The 13,088-nt window shown below is 34.4% G+C and overlaps 3 protein-coding genes across 5 annotated transcripts; all 3 read right to left on the reverse strand.

Annotated features, from left to right (window-relative positions):
• Positions 1–274: 274 nt before the first annotated feature.
• On the reverse strand, positions 275–1,714 carry LOC118034977 (probable xyloglucan endotransglucosylase/hydrolase protein 23). Its single transcript, XM_035040445.2, has 3 exons — positions 1,381–1,714; positions 1,087–1,280; positions 275–860 (listed from the first exon to the last, which is right to left on the reverse strand). Exons 1-3 carry the CDS (start codon positions 1,666–1,668, stop codon positions 467–469), a joined length of 876 nt encoding a protein of 291 aa, XP_034896336.1. The 5' UTR covers positions 1,669–1,714; the 3' UTR covers positions 275–466.
• A 3,229-nt stretch (positions 1,715–4,943) lies between these two features.
• On the reverse strand, positions 4,944–7,787 carry LOC118034980 (ADP-ribosylation factor). Of its 2 annotated transcripts, XM_035040451.2 has the most exons (7): positions 7,657–7,787; positions 6,939–7,102; positions 6,772–6,842; positions 5,683–5,802; positions 5,489–5,607; positions 5,317–5,398; positions 4,944–5,234 (listed from the first exon to the last, which is right to left on the reverse strand). In XM_035040451.2, exons 2-7 carry the CDS (start codon positions 7,084–7,086, stop codon positions 5,229–5,231), a joined length of 546 nt encoding a protein of 181 aa, XP_034896342.1. In that variant the 5' UTR covers positions 7,087–7,102; positions 7,657–7,787; the 3' UTR covers positions 4,944–5,228. The 2 variants fall into 2 exon arrangements, with proteins under 2 accessions (XP_034896342.1, XP_034896341.1); XM_035040450.2 differs by lacking the exon at positions 4,944–5,234 and having other exon boundaries at positions 5,305–5,398.
• Positions 7,788–9,893: 2,106 nt separating this feature from the next.
• On the reverse strand, positions 9,894–12,654 carry LOC118034979 (ADP-ribosylation factor-like). 2 transcript variants are annotated; one of them, XM_035040449.2, is made up of 7 exons: positions 12,516–12,654; positions 11,797–11,960; positions 11,632–11,702; positions 10,557–10,676; positions 10,357–10,475; positions 10,195–10,276; positions 9,894–10,108 (listed from the first exon to the last, which is right to left on the reverse strand). In XM_035040449.2, exons 2-7 carry the CDS (start codon positions 11,942–11,944, stop codon positions 10,103–10,105), a joined length of 546 nt encoding a protein of 181 aa, XP_034896340.1. In that variant the 5' UTR covers positions 11,945–11,960; positions 12,516–12,654; the 3' UTR covers positions 9,894–10,102. The 2 variants fall into 2 exon arrangements, with proteins under 2 accessions (XP_034896340.1, XP_034896339.1); XM_035040448.2 differs by lacking the exon at positions 9,894–10,108 and having other exon boundaries at positions 10,183–10,276.
• Positions 12,655–13,088: the final 434 nt, after the last annotated feature.

Consider the following 13,088-nt stretch of genomic DNA (forward strand, 5'->3'; position numbering starts at 1 on the left):
CATGTCCCAGGTTTGGCAAGACCAGCTTTGCATGTACCGACCCATTAACCAACATAATTACAATACAAGCTTTGATGCTAACTTTATTACTGGTCCAAGCCTATTAAATGTGTGTTTTGATAACGTGTTTCAATTAATTTTTCAAATTAAAAGATATTAAATTAATATTTTTTAGATGTATTTTCTTATGATTCTGTGGGAATACAAGGGCAGTTTATTTATGTGGGATCCAATGCTTGATTGCTAGATGTTTTGATGAAGAAAAAAAAAAGAATTACGAAGTAAAGGATTCTGTAATATTAGTTCTTAAATCGAAACGTATTATTGGAAAACATTGAAACAAACAAAAATAAAAATCATACATACATTTATTGATCTGTAATTTGCATGAGTAAAAACAATGAAAGAAATTAATTATTAATATAAACCATGCATTAATGCTGGGTGACTGTGTCTTCTTCTCCCTCTAAGACATGTTGCATTCTGGAGGAAATCCCTGGGGAAACCTCTTGGCATCTGTGCAATAATTATATATCATGTTGTTCGTTTGGACCCATTGAAGCTTATCAAGATTTGCTGAATCAAGATCTTCTGAAAGCCAAGAAGGAGGGGAGAAATTATTTGTATCACAAGAAGATGAACCATTGAACCAAACACAAGAATTATTAGCATTGAAGTTCGTGTAGGAGGCAGTGAAAGGAGCTTGTGACCAATCAGTCTTGACGAGACCACCTCTTGTAGCCCAGTTATCTGCATTCCATAAAGTAGAGTAGAGTCTCATTGGTTGATACTTTGGAAATGGAACACCAATCGATTCCATGTTCTTGAACTCCCTAATAGGGGTGCCATCTACAAAGAAGCTGACACAAATGAGAAGGAAAATGTTAGCAAAACAAAGAAAATTTAAGGTAACAAAAGGAATATATATTATACAATATAATAATAGTTACTTTTCAAAGTATATTTTTCCTTAAAAATACATTAAATAATATAACTTTTTTTAAAATGTTATTTGAAACACAATTCCAAGCTTCCTCTAAAAACATATAATCTTGTATTTAGATATGGGAGCAAGTGTTAGCTTACATGATTCTTTGTGGGTTCCAAAGGATGGAATAGGTGTGGAAATCAGCAGTTGGATCAAACCAGAGATAAAATTGTTGCTCCTTGTCGCCTTTGCCTTGGCTATACACATTAGTATGAAGAATGTAAGGATCTCCACTCAAGTTCCCCAAGAACTCAAAGTCTATCTCATCCCAGGCCGACCCTTTTGATTGTAACTGAAAATTAATAAACCACCAGAGATTAATAACACTAAGAGCAAATGTTAAATCTCTGTACTCAAAAATCAAAATAGTCATTAATATTAAGAAAACTTACGTAGTAGGCAGTTACAGTGCCAGCAGAGTTGCCAGGGACAAGCTTGAGTTGCATATCAATCTTTCCGAACAAATACTCATTCTTGGATTGGAATCCTGAGCCAGAAGCTTGGTCCAGATTGAGATTGAGAAGCTCACCATCGTTGAGTATCATAGCACGCCAATCTCCCCATACAATATCGAAGTCTTGGTAGAAGTTACCAAGAGACGACCCCATCAAAGAAGCAAGTGTAAACGAGACCAATACCACCGACATTGGAACCCTTGAAGAAGCAAGAAAAGAAGCCATTGAGAGAGAAATTTAGAGAGTTTTTTTTTTTTTGCAAGAAAATTAGTTGTTTTGAAGTGAGGAGATGGCGCATGATTTGGTGGGTATTTATAGGAGAAGTTGTGGCAGTGGATGAGATGTGCCTTGGAAGGAAGGAAGGTGCATTTCAGCTGTGGCCAGTTGGACAGATATTGCAAGGAATTTGGCTGTAATCAATGACATGCACAGAGAAGTCACTGAACGCGGTTTTGCATTGATAATTCTTGATGAAAATGATGGAGATTAATTGGTCGTTTAAGATGGTTTCTTCCAGCAGTCATCAAGCTGTTGATTCGTTGGTCCACTGCTTGCACGCACAGTGTTTTTCTTACCTAGACCACCACCGTCGCCAACGAGTCGATGGTGAGCAACTGAGCATGCAGTGGATTCGGTATGTGCATCTAAGCAGTAAATTTTCTACAATATATATATCAAAAATCGAAAGTTATATAATAATATAAATTATATTTTAAAAATTTATCATTTTTAGATGAAGATGGTTTTTAATGTGATATCATAATCTAAATTATTAAATAATACGAATTCTACTTTCACAATGCCGGCCCATTTCCTCCTCTAATTAAAGTTTTATTCAAAGTTTTCAAGTCTGGCTCGGTAGTCGACCCGGCCCAAGCTTCTGGTCATGGGTTTTTCCCGGGTCAATGGATTTTGATCGAGTCACCTGGGTCAACTTCGATTTTTTTTATAAATCAAAACAACGTCATTTTGACTTCCCTTATTTTTCTTTAGCCTAGCTCAATTCCAGTCCTGGGTTAGTCGGGTCCCGGATCGATTTGTCAGGCAAAGTTTTAAAACTATGATTTTATTTGTTTGCTTGAAAGCAATTTAATTTAAAAAAGTGGTTTTTTATGGAATGTAAATTCTTGAAAAATTAATTATTTTTCAATGTTTGATGACAAATAATTGACAGTGTTATAAAAAACAAATTGAAAAATATTTTTCTGGTTTTTAGCTATACCATGAAAAATAAACTTAAAAAGTATTTATTATTGTTTTTTTTTTTCAAGTTTATTTAATATATATATATATATAACATTAAATGTAACTATTTGATCAATTACAATAAAAAAAGAGACTATAATAAAGTGTTAATGATGGGGAAAATGAATTTATTATATCATATATTTATATAAAGTTTAATTATTTTATAAAATGTAACTATATAAATAATATAAATATTTTAAATATAATATTATAGACATATAACCTTATTAAATAATTTTGAAGTAAAATCTATTGATATTTTTTCATTTTTTAAAACCTTAAAATAATTTTTTTCATATTGAAAGGAAAAATTAATTAATAGTAATGGAAAGTTAAGAATTGGATATTTGGGTTTTTTTTTAGTATGAAGATTTCATATTGAGGATAAATAGATACAAAAATTCGAGAGGGAGAGAAAGGAAAGTGTTTTTTACGAGACTAGCAATCGGAGGAGAGAAGTGTTTTTTGGAGATAAAAAAAGAAAAACACTTTCCTTTTAGAAAGACTAGTTTTTTTTGTTGGAAACCATTTTCTTAAAAACTACTTTCCTAGAGTTCACCAAATATGAAGAAGTGGAAAAAATGGTGGCAGGAAAATATTTTTCTATAAACAAACAAGGTATAAAAGTAATTTATAATGCAAGGTAGGGGTGTTCACGGTCCGGTTCGGTCCAGTTTTAACCTAAAAATTCAACCGAACCGGAAAATAACATTCTTTATTAATATAACCCGAACCGAACCGAGAACCGGTTCAAACCGAACCGGTTTTGTTCGATTCGGGTCGGTTTTTTAGCATAAAAACTAGAAAAACCGGACTGATCTTCATCACTGGTGATGAGAACCATTCAGAAAGAACTCCGACTCCAAGTGAAGGCGGCTGCTTTGCTTCTCGATAGCCAGTCCGGGACTGACTCTCCTTCGCTCTTGATGGCAGCTGGATTGCCTAATTCAATGGTTGCTACTTGCTATCTTGCAGCAGTCTTGTATTCGCCTTTCATCCCATCTATCCTTGTAATGTCGACTCTGGTATTCTCGTTCCTGGTACGACTAGCTTTCCGGCAATATATTCAAGATGATGGTTCCCTCACATCTGGACTGTGAAACTAGAAGGGAAAATGGAAAGGGGAAGGCTGGGAAGTGGAAAGGAGAAGGCTGAGTGGAGAAAGTGAGTGATTTAAGGGTGAAAAGGAAATTTGGTTCTCATCACCAGTGGAGAAAGTGAGTGATTCCAGGCTGAAAAGGAAAGGGGAAGGGGAAAAGGGGAAGGCTGGAGGGGAAGGGGGGGTGGGTTGGCGGCTGGAAAGTGGGATTTAGGGTTAGGGATGGTTCTTTTTATACTTTTTTTTAAATCGGTTCGGTTTAGTCCGGTTCAATCGGTTTAAGCTTTTTAAAATTGGAACCGAACCGGACTGGGTGGTTTTTTTAATTTTTTAATCGGTTTATTCGGTTTTTTAATCGGTTCGGTTTTTTCGGTTAATTTTGTTCTCGGTTTTTCTAGTTTTTTCGGTTTAATCGGTTTTTTTGAACACCCCTAATGCAAGGTAGTGCAAGTGTGCACTTGAGGGGGAAGCTAAAAAAATTTTAAGGGGGTGTGTCGTATTATTTTAGAAATTAAGTACTTACTTTAACCTCATCTTAAGTAAAAATGGTATGTTTATAAGAAACTTTTTTTTATTTTATGAGATGAATTGTCAAATTATTGTGATACTTATGAGAAAAAAAATAAAAATAAAAGAGAGCATATAACAAAAATACTATTTATTTAAGAAATTAATGATGAATTATTATTTCTAAAAAAAATGGTTGATTATTTTTTCAAGTGTATATTTTTTATTTCTTGATGAATAATTGAAAAGATAAGAAATACAGATTGTTATTATATGTATTTGATTTATTAAAATATATCATAATAATTTTTTTTATATTGTATACATTGAAAAAACTAAAAATAACATTAATTAGGTTTTTTAAAGTAAAACACTTTTGAAATATACTTGTAAACAAAAACAACTACATTTCCGATCAATACCTTAAGAGGAGAGGATGCAACGCTAGCAAGCTTAGAAGGAAAAAACCAGAACCAAAGCATTATAAATTTATGATGTCTGCAGAAAAGTCTGATCAGGACTGTTCATCGTTCGTGCAAACTCATAATAGAAATCAAATGTACAACATTCGCCGAAATATAGCGAATGTCTTGCATTGCAATACATTAACCACAAAAAAAATTCCCATCAAGCAATGGCTGGTCAATGAAAGAAACATTAATCTCGCAGAGCTCCACTAGCAATAAACTTGTATCAAGATACATCATGTTAAAGCTGTGAATCATGAATTATTTCAAAACTATAGGGATAATTAGTCAATTTCTATTACTGTAATAATATCTTACACAACCAAAGATACATTCTCTTGCCGATTACAGGATATGAAATCCGCAAACAGGGAACCTAGCAAGATTCCCAAAGTAAGTGCAAACACCAAACCTAGCAAGATTCCCAAAGTGCGATCCAAAAAGTTGCATGATCAACCCATTTCTTAAGCCTGCCACAATTCATTAGCCAAAGTTACAACCAACAAAACACGGATTTTTACCATTGTTTCCTACAAAACACTATGACCCTACCTTGCTAGCAATGTTGTTGGAAAGCCAGTCTAGTCCTTCGTAAAGACCTTCACCAGAAGTGGCACAAGTACTCTGGATATACCTGCAACAAACATAAAGATCAGATGACATCAATGAATATTAAATAGAAGCCAACTATCCAGAATTTTGCAATGGAGATATTATCAATTACCAGTGGCGTTGACGAAGAGAATGAAGACCAAGCTTATCTGTGATTTCAGCAGCATTCATAGCATTTGGAAGATCTTGCTTGTTTGCAAAAACAAGTAGCACAGCATCCCTCAATTCATCCTACTCAGAATAAAATTTCATTATTAAGATGTGCAAAACCACGAGAAAACATTAAGAACTAAGGCTTATGGCTACCTCATTCAACATCCTGTGCAGCTCATCCCTAGCTTCAACAACACGGTCACGATCATTGCTATCAACCACAAAGATGAGCCCTTGAGTGTTTTGGAAATAATGTCTCCACAAAGGTCGAATCTGTGCAAATTAGAAAAACAATTTGATGAACAATTCTTTTTATCGAGATAAAAAAATAAGATCCAAGATGTTGTTGAATGCAAGACACAAGGTGTTGACTTGAGTAACAGATTGTACAAAAGCAGTAATTTTTTAGTACATAATTTCAACAATTAAAGCTAAAATTACATCCTTATTTGATCAACATAAGAGATAAGAGTATACAACAACAAACAGGGAAATAGCCAAGGAAACAATGATAGAGAGACTGGCAACTCAACTATTCATTTCTTAGACAATTCATTAAATGCATAGAGAAACATGTAAGCAATCCCATTTATGATTCCGGATATGTAATCTATGTTAATGTACACCCCAGCTTGGATACCATTACCTCACAAAGACAAAGGGAAAAACTGAAACACAAGGTGTCTTCAGTAATGAAATGCCTGTCATATCATGGATAGACATTCCTTGCTCTGAAAAGAGCAGAATCATGAAAGACAAGATGGCTCTGATCAATGTAACTTATGTTTTTGTTGTTTGCTAATGACAAGCATCTAATCAGCACAAGACTGCCATGAGAGCATATACATAACCAAAGAATAGAAACTTCGACAACAAAGGTATGTAAATGTGTAAATTAAGAAGACAGAAAGTCTATACTCCTAGAATTTCAGACATGCAATGGATAGTTCTCCTTGTAAGAAAAAGGTAAAGTTGTACACTTAAGTGGCTAGATCCCCATAGTTTATGTTTTTTGTTTTGATATGATGGAGAGATAACTAATCTGTAAAAGACCATTCATGAGCACATTTACATCAAAAGACAGCAAGTACAAGCATAAATGCACATCATATCAGGTTTAGTCAATGATAGAGCTGAAAAACTTGTGAAGCAGCAACTTGAAAGGATAAAAATTTAACTCATTTCCCTAATGTCACCATTATACTCAGAGTTGACATCACAAGATAACAGATTTTTTCATACCTTGTCCTGGCCACCAACATCCCAGACAGTGAAGCTTATGTTCTTGTATTCCACGGTCTCCACATTAAACCCTGAAAGCAGGCTACATATAAGCATCCTTGGCAAGAAAACACAATAAATTCAGTACTAAACAGATCTATAGTACCAAAAATATTTTGATAACATACCAATTGTTGGAATAGTGGTGACAATCTCTCCGAGCTTGAGCTTGTACAAGATGGTGGTCTTACCAGCAGCATCAAGACCCACCATGAGAATTCTCATTTCTTTCTTGGCAAACAGACGGCTAAAAAGCTTGGTGAATGAGAGCCCCATCTTTCCAAGTTCTTAGCTGCATCGAAAACAAATCAGTAAATAAATAAAAAAATCAAACTTACAGAAATAGATCACTATTGCATCAACCTTAACATTCTATCATTCACACAAATCAATCAAAATGAAAATAGATAGATGTGCAAGCAAGATCTCCACACACATCCTCTCACAAGTCTTCCATTTCACAAATCACACAAAATCCAATCCATTAACAAACAAATCATAAACAAAAAAATATAAAAAAATTTACACATTATAATGCCTGTCCCTTTCAATTCCATCATTTTCCTTTCATTATTTCACACCAAACTTCATGATCTCCCTTTTATCCATACAAACAAACAAAACATGCAAAAGGGTCATAAAAGAATTCAACAAACACCCCTAAAAAAGATCCAATCTAACATGGTTCAGATCTATGAACCATTCAAAACAAAACCAGAAAAGATTTTTTTGTTTTTTTAAAAAAACAAACTTTAGAACCAAATTAAGACTACTCAAGTTCTACAGTAACAACATCGACAACCAATATAAACATACAGAAAATGAGAGGGAGTTGGAAAAGCTTACAGAGACGCAGAGGAAGAGAGAGGGCAGGATCTGCAGAGAAGCTGTGCAGAGAGGGGGGTGAAAGAAATGGGAAAGAGAGACGGATGGCCTATCTATGAGCGCTGGGAATTTAGATATGGATGGAAGTTAGCGGCGTTAAGGGGTTAACGACGTTAGTGTCACAGTGAGATTTTTTGTGGACCCTACATTTAATTTTGGATGGTTGATTTATTATATTGCTACTCACTAGTAATTATTTTCTTATTTTAGCATGGGAGCAAATTATAAATTTACCCTATAATATAGGATTATTTTAACTAATTGTTTTTATTCTATTTATTTTGCTCAATAAATTTTATAATTAACTTTTATAAAAAAATTATGTTAAAAATCTACTTTTAATTTCGATGGTTATGACCATTCTTCTCCTTTAAATCCCCATTATTTTCAATTAAATTTGGTTGTTTTATATTTTGAATTTGAATTCAAAAGGGGACAGCTAGAGGGAAAAAAATCATAAATTTCTCATTTAAATATGAATTATTATTTGTATATCTATTTATGTGAGGTCCACAATCAAGTGTTTCGTGATTTTTTAAGAAACAATATAGTGCTTAATTCACAATTATATGTTTATTATTATGGTAACTTTTTCATGTTTAACAAAATAGATTTTACAAAATATTTTTAATTATAGCTTTAAAAAATATATGGATGGTTAGAACGATTTTGAAATTGATTTTTCATGTCTATACGAGAGGAAAAGCTTTCAATGTTGTGTGTATATATAATAGAGGCTTCGATGTTCTGGAGAATTTTGTGATTGAGAAAGGCATATTACCGTGGGGGAAAAAAAAGAAAAGGTAAAAGAGGGAAGGCATAATTGAATGTGGCGAATATGCTGCCAATTGGAAGAATGTATTTTTTATAAAAATCGAATCGAAAATAATCATTCTTGAATATTACTAAAAAAAAAAGGGGGTAAAAAAGGGAAGGCATAATTGAATGTGGCGAATATGCCTGGAAGAATCTATTGCCATGCTCATCTTCCTATTGCCTACATGAGATTCTGTCTGGACAGCATGGTCTGGTCAAGATCTCCACCAGAGAGAGTGGCTTTTGTTGTAAGCATTCGTTCCTTTCCTCTTCTTTTGACGTCTAATTGGCACCTCTCCTGTCTTCTTTTCTACTCGATCTTTCTACTTGAACCACTGGCACTTCTGCCTATCCATCCTGGCAAGAGCAACCTAGAAACTGAAACCTGAGTGGCAACACCTGTTGCCAACAGGAAGGCTCTTGATTTTTGTAAGAAAAAAGAGGAGTCTCGACAAGAACTTCAAATTCCGAGGGAAAAAACGATAGCTAAGATGTGGCTGCAGAGAGTTTAGGGAATGGATCCATATATAATCCTTGCCTTCTATCAGAGAATCTTTCCATGAATGATTCTGTAGAATTCAGAAGTCAAAAGTACATTTATCTCATCTATTAGATTTTGTTAAAGAGGGTAAGAAATCATTCATTCAACGTCTACAAACTCATCAGCAATGCTAGTCCCTTTACATGCAGCATCCCTTCTTCTACAATCGATTCTAACTATTGAAAGTATTGATAACACGACCGGGACACATGGTGTTTGATGAACAGATTGTTGTGCAGGCATTCTGGGAGAGATGGTCACGGGCATCTGTAGGAGAAGTTGCGTAGAAAAGATTGGTCGAAGCCAGTGCCTATCTTGGATATACTTCCATGGAAGGAAGTAAGGTAGAAAGTTCGCTCGTGAATCAACAAAACCAACGCCTTTATACATCTGCCAAATTTGGCACTCATTTTATTTGTTGTATAGGAGCTCGACTGACCATTGACGCACCCCGCCTCGAGTGTTGAGCCAGCCCACATCAACTACCGAAAACACACTGGTTTTTTTATTAATCAAACAGCATTATTTTAAACAAAGCCTAAAATGATGCAAATTTTAAATAAATTTAAAAAAATCTTGAAAATAACCTGGCTGATCTGACAACATTATTTGTACTTATTGACTCTTCATGAGAACTGATAAATCAACCCTCAAAGGCAAGGTTCAAGAATCACTAGAAAAGTGCGCACGGTTCTGCATAACAGAATGGTCAGAAAGTACAGCCTGCGATAACCAATACTACAGGGCAAAATAGCTGCTACTACAGACATCAAGCATTGGCTGGTTAATGAAAAAAATCTGCAAAAGCTCCTCCATCATAAACTTTGAAGCAAAGGCACAATTACTTAAGAAACTGTGAATCATTAATTATTTTGGTATATACATGGATAATTTGCCGATTTCTATTACAGTAACATTATCTTACAAAACCAAACAAATACATTCTTCTCTTGCCAGTATTACAAATAGGAATCCTCGAACACCAAACAACCAAATAATATTCCCAAACTGAAGCAGAATGCTACCAATGAGCTTCAGAAAACCCATCTCTTAAGCCTGCCACAATCATCACACAAAGTTACTTTTAACACGACCCAAACATTTTTTTTATCATCACTTCCAGCAAATTATTATGACCATACCTTGTTAGCAATGTTGTTAGATAGCCAGTCAAGTCCCTCATAGAGGCCCTCACCAGAAGTGGCACATGTGCTCTGGATATACCTGAAATAAAACACAGATTGGATGGCATATATGTAACAGCAAACTATCAACATATTCAAAATGGAGATATTATCATTTACCAGTGGCGTTGACGAAGCGAATGAAGACCAAGTTTATCTGTAATTTCAGCAGCATTCATAGCATTTGGAAGATCTTGCTTGTTAGCAAACACAAGTAGCACAGCATCCCTTAATTCATCCTATTCAGAAAAATAAATTTTCATCATCACAAGGCAAAAGCGACAAAGGCAGAAGTTAAGAAGTAAGTCTTATGGCTGTACCTCATTCAACATCCGATGCAGCTCATCCCTAGCTTCAACCACACGGTCACGATCATTGCTATCAACCACAAATATGAGCCCTTGAGTGTTTTGGAAATAATGTCTCCACAATGGTCGAATCTGTGCAGATCAGAAAAGTAAATTGAAAAACAATTCCTTTTTCATGAAACATGTAACATATGAAAAGAATACAATACCCAAAATAACAAGGAAATAAGACAGAAGATGTCTCCTAGGCGATAGACTGCACATGAGCAGGTGGTTTTTTCTACACACGCTTCCAATTCAACTTGAATTGCATCCTTACTTGATCAGCATTAAAGATAATGCAACCAAATCAATGCATTTCACAAAAAAATAATCATACATTGATATATGATTTATGGTGTACACCACAGCATTGAAAGCTTTTCCTAACCAAGACAGGAGAAACTAAAATAAAACTATGGATTCATTAATGTAGCTTACGAATATGTTGTGTGCTGGTGGAAGACAACTAGCCAGCACAAGACCGTCGATAAGCACATGCACCTAAACGACCAAAGACTTCAATCACAGACAACATTTACAGCCATGGACAACAAAATGTCGCCATGTCATGGATTGTCATTCCTCATTCCAACTAGGGGAAAAACATGAAAGACAAGATGGCTCTACTCATTATAGCTTATGTATTTCTTGTGTGCTAATGACAAAGCATATAATCAGCACTAGACTGTCCATAAGCAAATAGACAACATGGGTATACGCAAGTGCACAGATGCTTAAGTAGTAAAATTTCAGCCATACAGTGGTTATCTTTCCCTTCATGCTGAAAAAGGAAAGATTGCAACATTAACTGGCTAAATCCATGTAGCTTATGATTTGATTACGCGCTGAGGGAGCAATATCTAATCAGCACAAGACCGTCAATAAGCACATTTTACACCAGAGTCAAGCACAAACATGAATAGTTCCATATTTAGTCATTGACTGAACATGAGACATTTATGACGCTGAGAAAATGATTTGATGCATTTACTTGATATTGTAATTATACCCGAAGTTCTCATTACAATTTACAACATTTACATACCTTGTCCTGACCACCAACATCCCAGACAGTGAAGCTTATGTTCTTGTATTCTACAGTCTCCACATTGAACCCTGGATAGAAACAGACAATTAGCAAGAAAAACAAGAACACAATAAATACAGTACTAAATAACTTTGAAGTATTGGTAAGTTTCGAGTAACATACCAATTGTAGGGATAGTGGTGACAATCTCCCCAAGCTTGAGCTTGTACAAGATGGTGGTCTTACCAGCAGCATCAAGACCCACCATGAGAATTCTCATTTCTTTCTTGGCAAAAAGACGGCTAAAAAGCTTAGTGAATGAAAGCCCCATCTCTCCTAAATCTCACCTGCATCATAAAACCCAACAATCAATCTTTAAAAAAGATCACTTTAAAATCCATTATAACATTTTCTCATTCACACCAAGGAAACAATCAAAATCAAACACTCCATGCAAGCAAGCAAGATCTTAAAACACATTTGCTTACAGACAAACAAAATCTTTCCTTTTTAACAACTCACATACGACACAAGGTCCAATCCATCAGGGCATTGAGAATCAACAATAAATCATAAAGATCCAAGCTTGTATACATAATAAAGTCCGTTCCTTTAAATTCCTCTATTTTCATTTCATTAATTCACACCAAAGCCGAATTTATAGATTCATAATCTTCTCAATGTCAATGCAGCAAACAAAACAAGCAAAAGGGTCATTGAAAAACTTAACAAAAACACCAAAAACAGATCTAATCTAACAAGGGTCAGATCTAGGAACCTTTAAGAGAAAAATTAAAAAAAAAGACAAACTATAGAACCAAAGCAAGACTAATCCCGTCCAAATCCAGATCAAGATCTACAACAATGATAACAAAAGTAATATAGAGAGAGAGAATACTTACAGATAGCTAGCGAGAGATAGAGAGAGGGCAGAGCACACAGAAGCTGCCCAGGGAGAGATCAAGGAAATGGGAAAGAGGGAGGCTCAATCTATCAACCTGTGCTTAAATATGGGTGTGGTGAGTTAACAGCGTTAGAGACTTAAAGATGTTAGGGTAAAAATTAAGATCAATTGGTGGACCCCAATTTTCACTGGTTTGATTTATTAACATTGATAACCAGTAAAAACAAATTCTTATTTTATCTTAATAAAATACTCTTGTAAATTCTTTTTTTTATCCGATAATGAAACATAATTTTAAATTAATTTGTAAATCAATCATAACTAAATTTAATAGTCAAACTATTTTAATATTGTTAATGACTTAACAATGTGTGGTAAAAACGAGATCAATGTGTTGACCCCAATTTTCTTTCGTTTGATTTATTAATATTGATCACCACTTATTTTTTTTCTTTTTTCTGTTAATAAAATACTCTCATAAGTTTCTTATACTCGTGTAAATATATTTTTTATTGGATAGTAGAGTATATTTTTAAACTAGCTTACATATCAATCAAAATTATATTTTATT

Source organism: Populus alba, chromosome 5 (genome assembly GCF_005239225.2).
Source record: "Populus alba chromosome 5, ASM523922v2, whole genome shotgun sequence".
NCBI lineage: Eukaryota > Viridiplantae > Streptophyta > Magnoliopsida > Malpighiales > Salicaceae > Populus > Populus alba.

Excerpts from the sequence above, each read along its gene's own strand:
- LOC118034979 (XM_035040448.2), bottom strand. The coding sequence starts at position 11,944 with ATGGGGCTTTCATTCACTAAGCTTTTTAGCCGTCTTTTTGCCAAGAAA. Across the intron at positions 10,677-11,631 it reads ATGTTGGTGGTCAGGACAAG|ATTCGACCATTGTGGAGACA; the intron begins GTATGTAAATGT and ends TGATCTGCACAG. Across the intron at positions 10,476-10,556 it reads TGCATCGGATGTTGAATGAG|GATGAATTAAGGGATGCTGT; the intron begins GTACAGCCATAA and ends TTTTCTGAATAG.
- LOC118034980 (XM_035040450.2), bottom strand. The coding sequence starts at position 7,086 with ATGGGGCTCTCATTCACCAAGCTTTTTAGCCGTCTGTTTGCCAAGAAA. Across the intron at positions 5,803-6,771 it reads ATGTTGGTGGCCAGGACAAG|ATTCGACCTTTGTGGAGACA; the intron begins GTATGAAAAAAT and ends TAATTTGCACAG. Across the intron at positions 5,399-5,488 it reads TCTCTTCGTCAACGCCACTG|GTATATCCAGAGTACTTGTG; the intron begins GTAATTGATAAT and ends TGTTTGTTGCAG.
- LOC118034977 (XM_035040445.2), bottom strand. The coding sequence starts at position 1,668 with ATGGCTTCTTTTCTTGCTTCTTCAAGGGTTCCAATGTCGGTGGTATTG. Across the intron at positions 1,281-1,380 it reads GCACTGTAACTGCCTACTAC|TTACAATCAAAAGGGTCGGC; the intron begins GTAAGTTTTCTT and ends ATTAATTTTCAG. Across the intron at positions 861-1,086 it reads TGGAACCCACAAAGAATCAT|CTTCTTTGTAGATGGCACCC; the intron begins GTAAGCTAACAC and ends CATTTGTGTCAG.